Below are 18,042 nucleotides of genomic sequence, written 5' to 3' on the forward strand. Positions count from 1 at the left end.
TATTCAACTAAACCTGTGAAAACTTAATAGACATAAAACAACTGAATAATTAAACCAGAAAAACCTTATTTGGTCTTGTTTTAACTTAAAACAATATCATTTTTGCAACTAAAATGAATACATTTTAAAATATTATTTCATCTGGTTGGCAAGAAAATATTTCTCCTTTACATTTAGTTTGGTTTATCTAAAAAAAAAAAATAGAACAAAAAATATCTTGAATATCTGAACATATCTGGTGACAAAAATACAAATCAAATCAGTATAAATCATTTAAACAACAAAATATAATAAAAAAACTATTAATTAAACTTACAACAGTTACTGAATCTCTCAAATGAGTTGCTTTTTCATATGGTTCCACATTATTCACGATTCAAATGAAATAAAACACACAATTAAATCAATGTTTACCCTTATATGAGTCTCTAAACAATAGAGCCAAATGATGCAGCAAGCAATAAAGCATAATTACTCCTCTTCCAGAGTCCTATTAAAAATATATATAATCCAATATAAGAAATAATCGCAAAACCATGAATAATTTATACTCCAAGACTTACACTGAAGGCCGCCTTAAGATGTTAATTAACCAGTTTTACGTTGACCGGATGCAATTATCTCTCATTATAACCTATATACTGCAATAACCCTGAATGTAATATTTTAAACAGCACGTGCGAAGAGAATTAACGCAGCGGGCTTATAAAAGCTGACAGTGTTTTTGTCTGTCTTTTAACCTAATTTGATCTGTGACGTTGGAGCTGCGGGCGCCGGATGCCAGTGGACCCTGACAGCAGTGATCATATGATGATTTTATGCCCTCGCCCTTAAATTTCGGTGCCTCTCGGGGGCGTCTGCTCACTGACAAGCAGATTACAGAAGTGCCAATTGTGGAGAGGATAAAATCCCATTAGCCCTTAGGTGGTAAGGGATCCCATCGTAGCGGCATTAGTGCACTGGTGAGTGGACATCGTTCACGATCTGGTCGGAGTCTTTAACCTTAAAAAGCTCACGAGAACAAGCGGTGCTAATTGCACAGGGTCATTTACAACAATGTGTGTGTGTGTGTGTGTGTCAAAATTAAATGAGAATATTGATGGCTTTATTTTAAGGACGTCACAGTTGCTTCTTTTAAACTTTACAGATAGTTGAATAACTAAATGTGCTGACAATCTGAATTAAAAGGTACAGTGGTTCTTGAAGGCATAAATATAAAGGCTATAATATATATAATTGCATTTTAGAAATTGTATGTTTTAGTTAACCGAGGTTTTGACTGTTCATTAATTATTATACAATTAAACAAAAACTAAATCAGACAATAATGCTATTTTTTAATTAAATTCAATTAAGTCAATGTATAAAATGTATAAAAGAATTTACTGTCTATAATAATATCAACATATTCGATGTGGGTTTTAAGAGATTAATAATAATAATAATAATAATAATAATAATAATAATAATACATTTTACTTAGAGAAACCTATATATATATATATATATAGACACAATTCAATAATTTAAAATAGCACAACATATACACAATTCATTTATTAAAAAATAAAACTGACAGTATAAAAATAGAGAAAATGATAAAATGATAAAATACAAAGACATGATACAGAATGTAGTATGCTGTTATAATGGATTAAAAAATATTTTAATGCATTTTCAATTAGTCGGGGATTTTAAAATAACCTAAACTTCGAAGTAAAAAACATTAAATAAATTTTCATATATTATGCCATTTCAAATAGTTTCTGTGCATGTTAAAATTAAGTGTGTACAAATGACGAATGAATGAAAAAAATTCTGATCTAAAAACATTCCACATGTTGTTTTAGGAAATAGTTTGGAATATTTAAGACATCCATTCCTTCAAAAGCATTAATTAAATTTGAATTTAGAATCTGTTCCGAATGCCATCACAACAAAGTGTATTTTTAAATTGGCACAAAATTTCTTCATATTCCAATTCAGAATTTTAGAATTTGATTTGACAATTAAAACTATTGTAACATATATTTTAAATTCTCACAATATTCAATAATATTTTTTGTCTTATTTCAAAATGCTAAACCGTCAAAATGGATACTAAAATGTATTTTAAAAACATTCTAATCTACATCTAATACAAAAACAAAAAGTGAAGTTGTCATTAAAGACTATAAAACACAGCAACAATCTCATGCATTCCTGTTCTGTAATAAATCAAATAATCACAAAAAGTGCTATTTATGCTCAGCATAAATGAACAAAATGCTTCAGCAAAAATTGGAATGAATCAAAATCTAATAAAAAAGGGATTAAAAGAAAAAAAAAGTCCCCAAACAGTTGCAGAAGCTCACATTCCCGCGGTGCCTCTACATCCCCAGTGTGCATCGGCGAGAAGAATTCATACCCATTACCACCCTCAACTTCACAGAAACTGCCCCGATCCCATTAAGCCCTGCACCCCGATACCAGAATATAACATTTCTTCTCCTCTAATCTGGCCGCTCAAGGAGTTTCCCATAAAGGCGGTAAAAAAGCCATGTACTTTAGTTTCTGTCTCACCAACTTTCCTCAGCAATGTCACACACACACACACACACAGAGACAGACAGACAAGCTTATGTGACCCGGGCGAAGGCGGAAAGGAGGAGGGGGGAAACAATCCGAGATCTGAAGTTTAACTGGGAAATAATACAGTTATTGTTCCAGCGAACACAAAACTAGCTTGTGTTTAAGTTGGAAAGGACGCAAAACTGAAGAAGAAAAAAAGACGAGGAAAAAAAAAAGTTGCAGGTTTGTTTAAAAAGTAGCCAATAATGCCGTTTTAAGTTCAAGTCAGGCTAATGAATCATGGCTTAATGAACCCAAAAGCCTTTCATGTACCCGACGCGGCTCATTTGTAACTGCCGGCCACAATAGACTATTGTGAATCCCTACCCCTCCTCATCTCGCTACCATCTACATTTTTTTCTCCTCTCCCACTTTCACCTCTCCTCATTTCTGCTGGAGCGACAGTTATGTCAAAGGTTGTCTGGCCTCACTGACCACAACAAGCAAGTTAATCTGGCCCAGCACAGAGTCCGTCTTGTCCCAGAACACTTTTTTTTTTTCTTCATCTCTCCTCTCCATGCTTTAATTGCAGCGTCGCGAGTGTCAGAGCCGAGGAGCGAGCGGCAGCGCGTGGACCACAAAACCTCAGCGTAAACAAGGGATTAAAAGAATCAAGACCTTTCGCTTGCGTTTTCCTTCTTTGGACTCCTGCGCGAAACTTTTCAGTCAAGTGAAAGCGGAAGAAGAAGCTGCTGAGGAAAGGGAAAGAGAGAGGGGGAAAAAAAGCACACACACACACTCATACGGGACGTCTCGTTTGCGGATACGGAGTGACAGGAGAAAAAAGTAATGAATGAATGAGAAATGTCACTTGTGCGACAAAAGAGCTTTTGTTTCAGGTTGCTTGTTATATGACATCTTGAACAATAAAGGAGGAGTGCGTTAAAAGGAAGATAAAGGAGCTATTATGTGCAACTAAAGTACAATAAAAAAGCAATTGGACGCAAGAGGAAGAAGAGGAGTTTCAAAAAGACAAGTAAGTCTGTGCGGATCAAAAAAAAATTGAAGGAGGGAAGTTTTTCTCCCCAAAAAAAAAAAAGGTAAAAGATGAAGAAAAAAAAAGTTCAATCGCTGCCAACTTACCATCCACCAAGTCCTGGCCGAGATGTCGTAGCAGAGCTGCCATTTGATGGAGCCTTCCGAGGTTTTAGCTGCCATTACGCTGTCAGCAAGCTTCATCTGATGCTAGTGCACTCACCGGAGATAAGACACCTAATTGAGAAAACATTTGCACTGGCATGTTGGGCAACATGTAGCCCACTCCATACCATATGGAATCATGGGTAAAAAAAAAAAAAAATCCTTGACAATGAACCAATCTCACGCAGACCCCGTGGCAAGGTGAGCGGCAGTCATCTGCTCACAGAGCGAGCTGTCCTTAAAAAAATACACCACAATGATGAGCCCTTTTTTTCCACATCACTGAGTGCCTGAGGTCCTTTTTTCTCCTTAATTAGGGCTTGCGCTTCATCACCGCCATCATCATCATCACCATCATCATCATCATCACTATCACAATTTAGTTGACTTAGGTCTGCTCAAGATCTTTTTCTCCTTCATTCACTGTTTTTTTTTTTTTTTTTTTTTGGAGGAGTGGAGAGATTTAATAGGACAGAGTCAGGTTGCGGGAGTTAAGGGAACGGACTGATGCGCCACAGGCTATTAGCCTGAAATTCTGCTGGACAGATGGAACTACTTAAAGACTATCATGCAATGTTTTGTTTTGGACTTCTTCCCCCCCCTGCGCCGGAAAGATTTCTTTTTTTGGGGGGGCAAATTTATTTTAAAATTGTGGAGTGCACCTACAATAATATTTAAAGCACTGAGAAAGTTTAAATTATTTCAATGTGAGTTATTAACAACTCAAATCCTTCTGATTTAATTTATAATAATTTTAACTTTGAGTTTATCATTTAAAAAATGTATATTTTATTTTATTAATCACAAAAACAACTTCTAAAAACTTTATGTTCTTATTTCAAGGTTTTTTTTTTCGCTTTTAAGTCCTTAAAAGTGGTGTCGAGACAGAGGTTATGAGAGGTCTGGGTGCTTTGGGTTCTTAAGTAAGGGGAATACCTGAGATATGGGCAAGAGAGAGAGAGGGACAAACCATCAAACAGTTCTCCCATTGTGACGAAGGCTGAGGAATGTGATTTAGCCAGAGATATTGGGAACGTTGTTGGGAAAGGAGAAGTGGAGCACCACAGGTAACCCTTAGCCGAAGGTTTGGATCACTAAACACGGCGGCAAACCTATGAGAAACTTTAACACAGCCTTTTCAGTTGGCTTATTTGAAAAAAACCATAAGCATGCAGAAAATATGCTAATACTTCTGGCATAACATAAATACTAATATAATAATCCGAATATTCTATCTATCCATCTGTCTGTCTATCTGTCTGTCTGTCTATCTATCTATCTATCTATCTATCTATCTATCTATCTATCTATCTATCTATCTATCTATCTATCTAGAAAGATAGATAGATAGGAATATTTGTTATTAAAATATAAATTATATTTATTTTAGTGTTATATATTCATATAAACACACATGAATGCTTCAAATAAAGTATTTAAAAAACAAAAAAAATATATTGTTCTTAATGTCAAATTCAAAATGACTAAATTCATTATCAGAAATAAGTTACTATTTACTTTAGTTTTATTTATATACCATAAGCTCTGTGTGAACTTTACGACTCAAAATAAAACTCATCCGCCACGGTAACGCTGGGCTCAGTGAGAAACGATGGCAGATAATCTTGCGAACAGAACGGCAGGGGTCTGGACACTAGCCCTGATTGGGAGCTGTGCCATACGGCCAGCGAGCACTGTTTACTATATACATCTCACAGGTCATCGGGGTCCACACGCAGCCAAAGACTGGGCTAGCATCACACAGGAATGCAATTACAGCCCTCTTGTTATAAAAGCTTGGGGTGGTAATCATTTCAACAATGCTGTCTGTTTAAGTGCTATCGCCTCTGAATAGTGCATTTAAATTAATTACTTTGGAACACTTCTATAAATAGCCAGTATCGATGGTTACAAAAATAACTTCACATAAGAATGTATGTGGTTACAAACAATTTATAAGGGCTGAATTTAAACAAACTATTTTAATTTAGTCATGTTTAACTTAATTTGTTTAAATTCAGACCATATAAATTGTTTGCAAGCATATTTAAAAAGGATTGCAAAATAATGTAATAAAAATGTCATTTAATTTAATAATGTAAATTCAATACTTATGTTTAAAATGATTAAACAGTTGCATTTTAAATCTAAAGGTGTGCAAAATGTATTTTAATCTTTTGCTAAAACAGAAAACAAAACATCCCACATCCAAACTTTCACATTCCTCGGTTGCCCAGTAGAAGGCACTCTTGTACTGATCTGACCTGCTTTGATTCAATTTTGCTCAAGTTTCAGAAGCTAAGCTTTCTTTAAGATCTCAAAGCATAACCTTACCTTAACACACTCTCTGCTGATGAAGAAAGTACTGTAGCATACTTGAATATGAAGCTGTCTTCCTTTTCCTATATATCAAGAACAAAAAAAAAAGAAGAAGAAATGGGAAAGTATTTTGAGAACAATAAATATATCAGAAATACTTTGCATAAGCATTAATGACAACATATTCCAATCTAGGCATGGGGCAATAACCGGTTTCAAAGTGTACTGCGGTTTAGAAAAGTTAAGGTTTTACAACAGCTCAAATTTTCTGTAATACCATTCCTACGGTATATATGTTTTTTTTTATTATGTGCTTTTAAGACTATTTTAATTAGTTTTTAAGGGCAACAGTATCTCCACATCTCTAAATAAAGCTACTGGTCAGTTCAATTTCAGCTGCCTTTTCAAGTTTTTGAAACTAATGAAGATAGCTGAAGTCAGTAGTTTATTTGAATTATTCAGTCTGACATGTTTACTGTGCCAAAATATTTGAAATGTTTCTTAAAAATAAAACGGATTGTGTTTAATGGGGGGGGGGGGTTGTTTTTTTATCCAGACATTTAAAAAGAGCCTAATTTTGAGCAGTACTTACAATACCGTGATACCATGAAACCGTGATATTTATATTTAAGGTTATCATACCCTATGAATCTTACACCAGCCCATACCTATTCTAATCTCTATCATAAACCATAAACAATACATTTCTGAAATACCATTCACAATATAAAACAAAAAATCAAATCAGTTTAAAAGCAAGGCTTTCTCTAAATATATATCTTGGATTACAGATTTACATTCATACAGTGGTTAGTAGCCAAAAAATGAAGCCACACATGTATGGCATCTTCCTGCTAATCTTATTTTACTTCAAATTCATCAAAAACAGAATTTTCTACAAGTGATTTTCTTTCATGTGGAACAAGCTTTGCCATGGAAAAGTACTCTCCCACTATAAAATGCCAAACCTACACATCCAGCCACTTTCTAGAACAGAAAACTTGATTTTTCACATGGTAAAAGGTCTTTTGTGTACAGACCTGTTTTGCAGAAAATTCAAACAAAATAGCACCAGCTGCAGTCTACAAAGCATGAACGACACGCTCCTGAAGCCATGCTACACTGATGTTACTAACTCTTCAAACTGCCGATATGAGAACAACTATTTTTCCAAAATAAATCCCTCTTCATGCACACTTAGCATTTACATATGCTGTAGTGAATCGCATCACACTTGGTTAAGTTTACTAGTGTAAAACCAGCTGAACACACTATACTAAAAGCATGCAAACACATCTCCAATTCCATAAATAAAAAAAAGATATTTTCCATATTCAAGCAAGAAACTTGGTCATTTGTCAGAGATATCAACAGGAAGTAAAAAAAAAACAAACTGTCTGTTTGAAAAAACTTGTTTTACTTATCTGTTTAGAAATTTTAGTAATAATCTGAAACTCAAGTCCCTTTTTTTAACTGCATTAGCACTGTTTATAATAATAGACATGACCCATATGCTATACAATTGCAGTTTAACTATGTCTGTATATTACAACTTATACTTGATTGTAACTTTAACTTAATTTGACTGCAATGCAATAACATGCACCTTATGTAAAGCTTCTTTAAAATATTAATTTTTGCAGAAGAAAGAGATATAAATAAACTTGAATTAAATATCTTGGAAAGCCACAGAAACACCAGCCCTTTCATGAAAACCCTTGTCCTAGCATTTGAGAGCAAAACTGTTGCAAAATTTTAGGAGGATGAAATAGTTTGAAAAGAATAAATTGAAGTGTACCGTCAGCAATAATATGAGGATTTAGAGCAGAGATGCCCAAACTAGGAAGAACAAAAGAGGAAGAATGATGGAGATGGTTTAGAGATTTTTAATTAAATATAACAGGTAACTGAAATTAAATGTTTCAATTCAAATGCTTTAACTTAGATTAGTCACCCAACGAATATAGAACAATGCAAAGACTTTTTAATTTTTAATGTTTTTATTGCAATAAATTATCCTTTAAAAAAGTTATACTGCATTAGTTAATGGGATTTAAAGTTATGTTTTGAATATTTTTAAATGAATTACAAAATTATCCATTTCAATTTTAATGTCATATAGTTTGATATATTTATCATGGGCCCATGGCTCTCAATTATGTTGGGTTTTTGGCTCTTCATATGAAAAAGTTTGGGCACCATTTGTAGCCTTTTATGCGTAAGCTGTGTGCTGTGTTCATTAAGTTAATGACATTGGTATCAAATATGCAAATATGGAGGTTAAGCCATGGGTCAAAGGCTGTACAGCAGTATTAAAACAGCCAGGATTAACATGAGGCGAGAAAACCTAGACTGATCTGGTTTAAATAAAATGTAAGAAAAAGCCAGATCTGAAGAAAGAAATGCATCAAAAGGGTATAATATTAAAAACTATTTTTTAATATAGCTACATTTTTTTCCTTCCACACTAACACACTTTAAGGTGAAACAAAATACTGAAATATTTAAAATATATAAAATGTAAAGTATTAAAAATATTTATTAAGATATATAAATAATAATTAATTAGTTAATAAAACTATATGTAATAAGTATATTTTGAAATATTACCCCAAATATAAATTTTTAAATAGTTAAAATTTTAAACTGTTCAAAAAATTTGAGTAATCTGCTCCGATATTTGAAACAATTAATGTGTCATTTTTTCGAATAAATACAATTACTGCACATCATAAGAAACTTGTCAAGCTCATTTTAAAGGGAAAGTTCACTTAAAAATGAAATGACACAAGCAGCCATTAGCTTGTATATGTACAGTTTGTATATGCGCATAAAAAAAATTTTGATGGAAACACCAAGAGGAGCATTTATTTTGAAAATAAAATGTATGCATATAACTGAGTAGGATAAACTTTTAATTCGATAAGATGCACATAAATTACACACTTTTACCGAACTAATTCCAGTATGCGCATTAAAAAAGGTAATGTGATTTTGTTATAAGAGATCATGTGATGAAAAAAATGTGTGTGATTGGACAAACCAGCAGACTGAACACATTGTAAAACATCTGAAATGTTGTTTTGGTCATTCTAAAACGCCTTAACCATTTCAGTATTAGTGTTATTATATTATTTATTACCTCCAGAACCGTCAAAGAGTGTCTGCGCTCTGTGTTTCACTCCTTTAAATGCCACTGTGCCTTCATTGTGCATCGGCATCGTCTTCTAAAGCGCAAGTCATTTATTGAATAAGTAAAAGATTCACTCAACTTTTCCTACCCCAGCAAACTCTGTTTTTACTTTTGATATTTGGCGCCAGTTAATCAGAAAGTGACAAATTTGTTCTGTTTGACTACTTGAATAAAAACGCTGCTTTATTTGCTCATCTTTTATGTGACATTTATGCGCATAAATTTAAATCTTGATGGAAACATAGTGACTCATATGTTGTTCAAACTATGAAAGTCAATGTATGTTGGTTTACAACATTCTTGAGAATATTTTGTTTTGTGTTCAACATAAAAAAAAGATATTCAAAAAAGTTTTAACCACTTCAGTGTGCTTAAACAATAAGGAAATTGTCATTTTGGAGTGAACTATCCCTTTAAGGTCCCAAACGCCATTGTCATTTAACTAAACAGCCAAAACAAATAAAAAGTTTTCTGCTTTTAGTTGAAAAGAGTGTCATGTAAACACCCCCTAATTCTAAGCAAAAGAAGCTGTCTAACAGAGCAAACTTGAGGCATTTGACAAAACCAGGAAGCACCAGTGTTTATTTCCATGCATTCTCCCTTCTGATTGTTGGCAGATGCCATTATGTTCCAGGTTATTAAACTGTAAAGGGAATTGGATGTAGCCAAATAAACAATCCCTCATCATCTGTGGTCTCGTTAGCATTGATATTACTCGGCTGTTATGACTGATATACCTCAACGATGTCTTTAAAATGTCACAAAAACTATACAGGGATCTAAAACTATTGTAGACAAGAGATGACAGGAATAAGCGATTAAAAAGAGAAAAAGAGAAGCCACGGAGGAAAACTTCCGCTTGATTTCGCCTGCTAGATAAACGCTAAACAAAGGAAGTAATAAGGACCTGCTGCAAATGCGCTTCGTCAATTAGAAACACACCGCATGGACGTCTGGCCTATAGTGCGGTTCAAAATGTTTCAATTTGCCAGAGGAAGCCAGGGAAAAGCATCCAATAGTGCAGCCATTGTTTGGGAAAAAACCTGTCTGGAATCAATGAGAATGAAATCTAGAACAATTTACTGCATGTGGTCATTCATATTCATAGCGGATAGTTACACTCACCGGCCACTTTATTAGGTACACATTACTAGTACAGGGTTGGACCCCATTATGTCTTCAGAACTGCCTTAATCCTTCGTGGCATAGATTCAACTAGGTACTGTAAATATTCCTCAGAGATTTTGGTCTACATTGACATGATAGCATCATGCAGTTGCTGCAAATTTGACAGCTGCACATCCATAATGCAAATCTCCCATACCACCACATACCAAAGGTGCTCTATTGGATTGAGTCTGGTGACTGTGGAGGCCATTTGAGTACAGTGAACTCATTATTATGTTTAAGAAGCCAGTCTGAGATGATTCGCCCTTTATGACATGGTGTGTTATCCTGCTGGAAGTAGCCATCAGAAGATGGCTCCGCTGTAGTCGTAAAGGGATGGGGTCAGCAACAATTCTCAGGTAGGCTGGGGCATTGACACAATGCTCAATTGGTACTAATGGGCCCAAAGTAGGCCCAAAATATCGCCCACACCATTACACCACCACTGGCAACCTGACTTGTTGATACAAGGCAGGATGGATCCATGCTTTCATGTTGCTGATGCCAAATTCTGATCATACCATCCAAAGTGTTGCAGCAGAAATCGAGACTCATCAGACCAGGCAACGTTTCCAATCTTCTATTGTTCAATTTTGGTGAGCCTCTGCAAATATTAGCCTCAGTTTCCTGTTCTTAGCTGACAGAAATGGCACCCGGTGTGGTCTTCTGCTGCTGTAGCCCATCCACCTCAAGGTTAGACGTGTTGTGCGTTCAGAGATTCTCTTCTGCAAACACCGGTTGTAACGAGTGATTATTTGAGTTACTATTGCCTTTCTATTAGCTTGAATCAGTCTGGCCATTCTCCTCTGACCTCTGGCATCAACAAGGCATTTGCGCCCACATAACTTCTGCTCACTGGATTTTTTCTTTTACTGCCCATTCTCTGTAAACCCTATAGATGGTTGCGCGTAAAAATCCCAGTAGATCAACAGTTTCTGAAATACTCAGACCAGCCTGTCTGGCATCAATATCCACGCCATGTTCAAAGTCACTTAAAATACCTTTTTTCCCCCATTCTAATGCTTGATTTGAGCTGCAGCAGATCGTCTTGACCATGTATATATGCCATGTGATTGGCTGATTAGAAATTTGCGCTGACCAGCAGTTGGACAGATGCACCTAATAAAGTGGCCGATGAGTGTGTATACTGAAGCGAGTGCTAGAAAATTTATACAAAAAGGTGTAAAAATGACTTTACTATGATTTAAAGAAGTTTAATAATCATTTGTTTATTTAAAAAAAAATGGAAGGCATATTGAGATGAATCAGTTAATGACTTCTTGAAAAGACTGTAATGTAGCATCAAAATACTAATGATTTTTGCTAACTTAATGCTTTGCCATCTTAAAAAAACGATTTAATATATTCAAGTACCAATTAAGTTGGAATAAATGTTGCTTCATTTACACAAACTGCTATGATGAATAACAATGGCCATGGAAAATAATTTCTTGAAAGCAATTTTTTGGGATGGGGAAAACATTGATACAGCATCTCCAGCAATATTATATTGATACACAGATGCCCATATTGATATTTCACCAAGGCTGCGTCCGAAATAGTCTACAGCTCGAGTAGGAACTACATTTGAATTTAAATTTACTACATGTTAGAAAAGTAAGTTCTACAGCGGGTGACACTTCAAAATGACCATTACTGCCGCACTTGGTGCCACAGCAAGACTAAGGGTTTAAGAACATGTTTTTAGGTGTAACAGCAGTATGCGACTTTGCCACCAGGGGGCACAAAGAGACGGGATGCGAACAAACAGAAATATACAGTAGCTGTAAATACCCTGCTACTTGTAAATGAAGATGAAATCACGAAACAAAGCATTATAATTCCTTCATTAATCATTAAAAACTTATTGCCAGCTTTATCATCATTGTAATTGTATATAATATGAGTGTGAGTAATATGAATGAAATTTGGACGTATCTTTATAATCACGTGACCTACTCGCGTCAGTTGTGTTCGCATCACTTCCATTTATGAATTTTTTCGTGTGGCATTATGGGATAATAAAGTGTCCATTGGATGCACACTTCAGATACTAACCAGAACTAGTGGGTCATCTGGTACTTCTTGCCCATTGTTTTTTTAAACACTATGAATTAAGGCATACTATTCAGCTCGCATACTCTTTTTAATGTAGCAAATAGTAAAGAAGTGTGTGATTTCAGATGCAGCCCAATACTGTACTATACTATTTGTTTGAAAATTAATCTACTAGACAGTGGTGTTGAAATTCTGGTGTGCTGGGTCACCTTCAGCATGAAGCAAGTTAATAAAATTTAGCTGGTGGCATCGCAGAAGGGTCAATAAAACATTTATAACAGGTTTTCATTAAAAGGTTGGTCAGTTTGTCTGCTTGACAAACTGCTTGCGTTTTATGCTATGGTTAAAACACATGTTGGCAAACATCTATTGCAATATTTTTGTTCATCTAACGTTGCCCTACAAGTATGATAATATGGTATCATAAGGATGTAAACCTTGTTTCACCAAGTAGGATATGTTCCTGGGGTCTGTTCTTCGTACCATGCTTAAATGATCGAAGATGATCCGGCTGATCCTGGATCTTTTAATCTTGATAACTGAACTCCAGCTAATTTGGTTCTTAAAACAAGTTTGCGAACCAGATTAAAATGTTTGGATGAACTGATCTGGGATCTGTGCTTGGTGTGAAGGACTGATCTATTGATCCCGAAATCATGATCAGCAATGCAACGATTGGCTGATGGCACAGCAGCATAATGACATCATCTGATTAACATTCAATTATCCATGTGAGCAAAATTACATAAAATTTGTAGTAAACGGTTTGTTAAATATGATACGCAATAACTTTCCACCTTTGTTGTGGGCTGCATGCTTTACTTTTTATATTTTGTATTATTGCTTCTTCTTTTTTTTAAAGTCACATATTGTGCATGTCTATTATCATACACAAATTGTACTAAAGCAATCTAAAAAGTTCATATCAATAAATTTTCTCTTTGAACCACCAGGTAGCAGTCTTTGTACTTTTATTTCAGAGTGCAGATTGCATAAGTTTTATTAATATATATATATATATATATATATATATATATATATATATATATATATATATATATATATATATATATAGATAGATAGATAGATAGATAAATATATAATACTGGTACTACCTTAAGAAAATATCAGAATTAGGTACATACTTTCTGTATTATCTTTGCTTAAACTGACCCAATTTAATCCTGTTTTTATGAAATGAGCCTGCTCCCTAGCAGGTTTGAGCTACCAGAACTGTTGCAGTGACAAGAACTCTCGGATCAGTTTTGAATCACCCAATCATAAGAAAGGAATACGTTTAGCGTTTATGTTAAGTTTAGGCTTATGGCTAGTTTTATGTACTTCTACATAATTGTTATTTAACTATTATTGCCCTCTGATTTTGGGAATAATTTACAGTTATGGCTGGGTTTAAGGGTAGGGAATAGGTAGGGATTACATTTTTTCGAGCTAATATGATGTTCCAGGATCAACATAGATGTTAATCCAGAAGTGAATCATACTTGGCAAAATAATGATGTGCATTATGGGGAATCTGCAGATTATATATTCATAATATCATATATATAAATTTGTTTACCTTAATTTTTACACAATGCGTGATGCGATGTGCAAAAACATTTACGTCTTATAAATGTAGTCCCTAAGATAAAACGTCAAATATTTTTACCTCAGTCTACATGACAAAAATGCAAAAACGTGACATTTGGCAAAAAGTGGTTGACATTTTGTGACATTTCAACAGTATTTGCCAACTAATTTTAAATGAGTTTTACTGACAAATTTAGGTAATAAACATTTTTTTTGTTACTGAAAAGTTAAATGACATTTTAGCAACACATTTAGCTTGAACTTTTATCGTATGGTAATATGTATTTACGGTTCTTTCTATACTCACAGAATGGTACGAGTGTAAGAAATTTGATATAAAAATTAGCTTTTTTATTCCAGCTGACCCAAATACATACACATCTGTTTGTTTATAGTCGATATGTGTGTAAAAAAAAAAATATTGTGCACGACGGGTGCCAGAAGCGCACAGCCTGAGACTAAGGGCCTGGCAGAGATAAGAAAGTCGGCTAAAGAGAAGAGGCTTGAGCCACGGCCATGAGGACCATCTGCTTCAAGCATCTACACGTGGCCAAGATGTGCTATATCAGCGTCACGTTCATTATAATCACACCCAAGCAACTTTTCTTGTAAATATTGGACTTGATGAATGCCTTTAAAGTGATGGTCATTTTGTTACAACGTTGACACGAGAACAAACTCCTAGACAATTAACCCCACGCAACAGATTAATGACTGGTTGGCAGATAACCTCAGGAGTGTCCTTCAGCACTATTTATACCCTCTGAATCTTTAAAGACATCATAATGGATCATTTGAAGGCATTCATCAATTTTGTTAGTGGAAAGTTGATGGCTGAGTCAAGAAAAACATACAACTTTTGAAGGATTTGCTATGTTGCATGAGCATGAAAACTGGGGCGCTGGAAGAAAAAAGGCCCTGCAGACACTATGAATGGCGGCCAAATGCTGATAAGGTATGCCAAATGCCACAGTGCTGCATCTCCCCAAAACAAGATGTGGTGCCATTCTGCCATTTAAGGCAATAGGCGGTTTGTGTGGTGCAGGGCTCTTGCCCTACAATATACCCGCCTCAGTGATGTTCATCCTGGCACATCATAGTTAATCACAGAGAATGGCGATGAATGGCGGCCAAAGCTGTCAGTGAGATGTCCCATGTCAGCCAGCAGCGTCCTCGGCACTGTTGTCTTGACCTTCACTCATCTTCCTTCTCATCACCCCATCTCTTCACTTCTGCAAAATAAATATAATCAATTAATTAAAATATGCATACACACACACACACACACATACAGATACATAATTATTACAGGTTCAGAGTGAAACCTTGAATTACATATTAATTATTTTAACTTTAAAAACAATTAGCTGTAGTATAAAAACCTTTGAATCATTAGCTTTGCAACCTAGAACCTTTATATTATTTAAAATATATAGACATACGAAGTATAACTAGTTCTTATGTCATATAGTTTAGTATTCCAACAAATTTTTACATAAACATCTTTTTTATGTCAATGAAAAATTGTTTCACCCACATTTGATGTTTTATTTACAAAAGTTATTAACATTGAATATGAAATCACTTTTGTAAACTGAATTCACACTTAAACGTTGACTCTTTTTAGCACATGTAACTTATATCTGTAATATTTTCTTTAACTAATAAAATAATTAAATATTTTACGGCAATATTTTAATACAAGAGGGCTAACGTTATAATACATGCTGTGAGTAGTCTATTTGAGGTAAGTTACATGATAGGCCGAAGTATTTACATGTTTTAAATTAGTTTATGATATGTAGGCCTACGTCAGGTAAAGCGTGATTTACCTTAGTATACAGTACGTAAAGTGTCGTAACGTTAGTTAACGACGAAAATGTCATTTCTGTCACTTAAAAAAATGGATTTATAATCTAATTTCAGATCAAATGCACCTTTAATACACGAATAGCAACGTCCATAACAAGAATTGTCTCTACCTGCTAGATAATTTACAACCAAACGGTGTTTTTAACCGCAGATTAATACCCAAGCTCAGCAGATCCTTTCCTCACGTGCACCTGCCTGATTGATTAGTCGTTTGACGCATGCGCAGTTGCGCACAAAGCCACAAGACGCACTTTCTGTAAAAAAAAAAAAATCTTCGCAAGCAGTTTTTTTGCTCGACGTTTCTACTATTACTTTAAAGACCATAAAACGATTACTGATTTTTTAATGTCAGAGTGTATTAAAAAAGACACTTCGAGGAGGATATGCAGCCATAAAATCAACACGTTGTTAATATTAGCCTACACATACTGTGGCCATACTGCACCTGTTTCAACAATCAAGGTAAATAAAGATATCTTTACATTAACTGTTTGATGCCTCGTCCCCAATGAAGCTTTATTAATTATGCAAAATCATGAATGTGGATATTTACAGAATATTATTCCAGCTGTCCAACTTTTTAGCTACAGTGATTTGTGCTAAAAATGCTGATGTTGTTGAAAAATAATAGATTTATCAGGATATTTTCCTTTAGATATTCTTAGTAGACATACGTTTTTGTTATGAAAGCCCTTTGATTAGTGTGTAAGTGGTTGACACTTCAATAATGAACATGTAGGCTTGTTTGACATCATTTATTAGATGTAATTGATTGGAAAAGTCCAAGGTAAACCTGAGCAACTGTATCCCAGACATCATAAATCGTAGCGCACTGTTGCCTCTAGAACAGGGACATCCAGAATTAGATCACAGTACGTGATGAATGGAGGCATTAATTGAAAATCGTCACTATAGGTGCACAACATATTGAGATTTTGGCACAGAGCCTTGCGTGCAAGATAAGGTGTGGAGAGAAAAATGAGAGTAAATGAGGAAAAATGGAGAAAGGAGGCGACGAGAAGGACAATAGGCAAATGAAGGACATACAATGCCTGAAATCTATAAAGTCTATGGCTTTGCCATTTTTTGAGTCATTGATTTCTCTAAAAACTAATAGGCTAATTGACATGGATTAATTTAAATGTAACCACTTTTATTAAGTGGCTGTAGAAATACAAATAAACTCTTGTACTTCAATAATTTATGCTTTCTAAATCCAATGGTGTGTTGAAAGGGATAGTTCCACAAAAAATGAAAATGCTGTTTTCCGCTGTTATACAACTTTTTTTGTTTGTTTTTGACATGGTAGTTAGGTGGTTTGCGCTGTCCCCTCAAAGCAGGAAGGTCACTGTTTTGAGTCCCGGCTGGACTAGGAGGCCTTTCTGTGTGGTGTTTGCATGTTCTCCCCATGTTTGCATAGGTGTCCTTCAGGTAATCCAGTTTACCCCACAGTCCAAAGAAATGCGGTATAGGTGAATTGGATAAACTACTGTATATTGGCCGTAATGTGTGAAACCTTTTCTGTAAACTGTTAAAGGCATCCATAAAATTTACAGTAAAAAACAGCTGATGTGGTTGCCAGTATTGTATCGTTAAAACACAGTACAATCTGTAAAATACATTTTATTTTTATAGTAACACCCAGGGGCATCATGGTGGCACAATGGATAGCATGGTTGACTCACAGCAAGAAAGTTGCTGGATCGAGCCTTGCCTGGGTCAGTTGACATTTCTGTGTAGAGTTGGAAGAGCATTCGCTGGGTAAAACATATGCTGCATAACTTGGTGGTTCATTCCACTGTGGCAGCTCCTGGATAATAAAGGGAAAAGGGTGAAAAAGAAAATGAATAAATGAGTAAACAGCTATGTTTAATTAATTTATAATGTTAATACAGCAAAGTTTTGAAGTACTAAAATCACCACTTAATATCCTGTTACACAACAATTTGATTATGAGAAAGTCATGATTAGGGCACCGGTACCTGTGTAAACAGTATGTACCGGACCGAATATGCATATGAACTTAGGTGCCTAGGACGTAGGTACACGTTGTGTCACACTATCTCTAAACATTTAATTCTAAACAACTTTGA

General features: G+C 34.9%; 1 protein-coding gene across 34 annotated transcripts in view; it reads right to left on the reverse strand.

Moving 5' to 3' along the window:
- The window catches only part of nfia (nuclear factor I/A), a 219,945-nt gene extending 203,762 nt beyond the window's left edge, over positions 1-16,183 (reverse strand). For 8 of the 34 annotated variants that reach the window (XM_087302808.1, XM_087302786.1, XM_087302784.1 and 5 more), the window contains exon 1: positions 3,694-3,845. In XM_087302808.1, the coding sequence (XP_087158934.1) occupies positions 3,694-3,789 (96 nt within the window). In that variant the 5' untranslated portion in view covers positions 3,790-3,845. Of the gene's footprint in view, positions 1-3,693; positions 3,846-4,720; positions 4,873-6,084; positions 6,153-15,143; positions 15,310-16,059 lie in introns of those variants that run through there. The other 26 variants (XM_087302820.1, XM_087302814.1, XM_087302803.1 and 23 more) reach the window with 8 other exon arrangements.
- Positions 16,184-18,042: the final 1,859 nt, after the last annotated feature.

Source organism: Danio rerio, chromosome 22 (genome assembly GCF_052040795.2).
Source record: "Danio rerio strain M-AB ecotype USA chromosome 22, GRCz13ab, whole genome shotgun sequence".
Taxonomy (NCBI): Eukaryota; Metazoa; Chordata; class Actinopteri; order Cypriniformes; family Danionidae; genus Danio; species Danio rerio.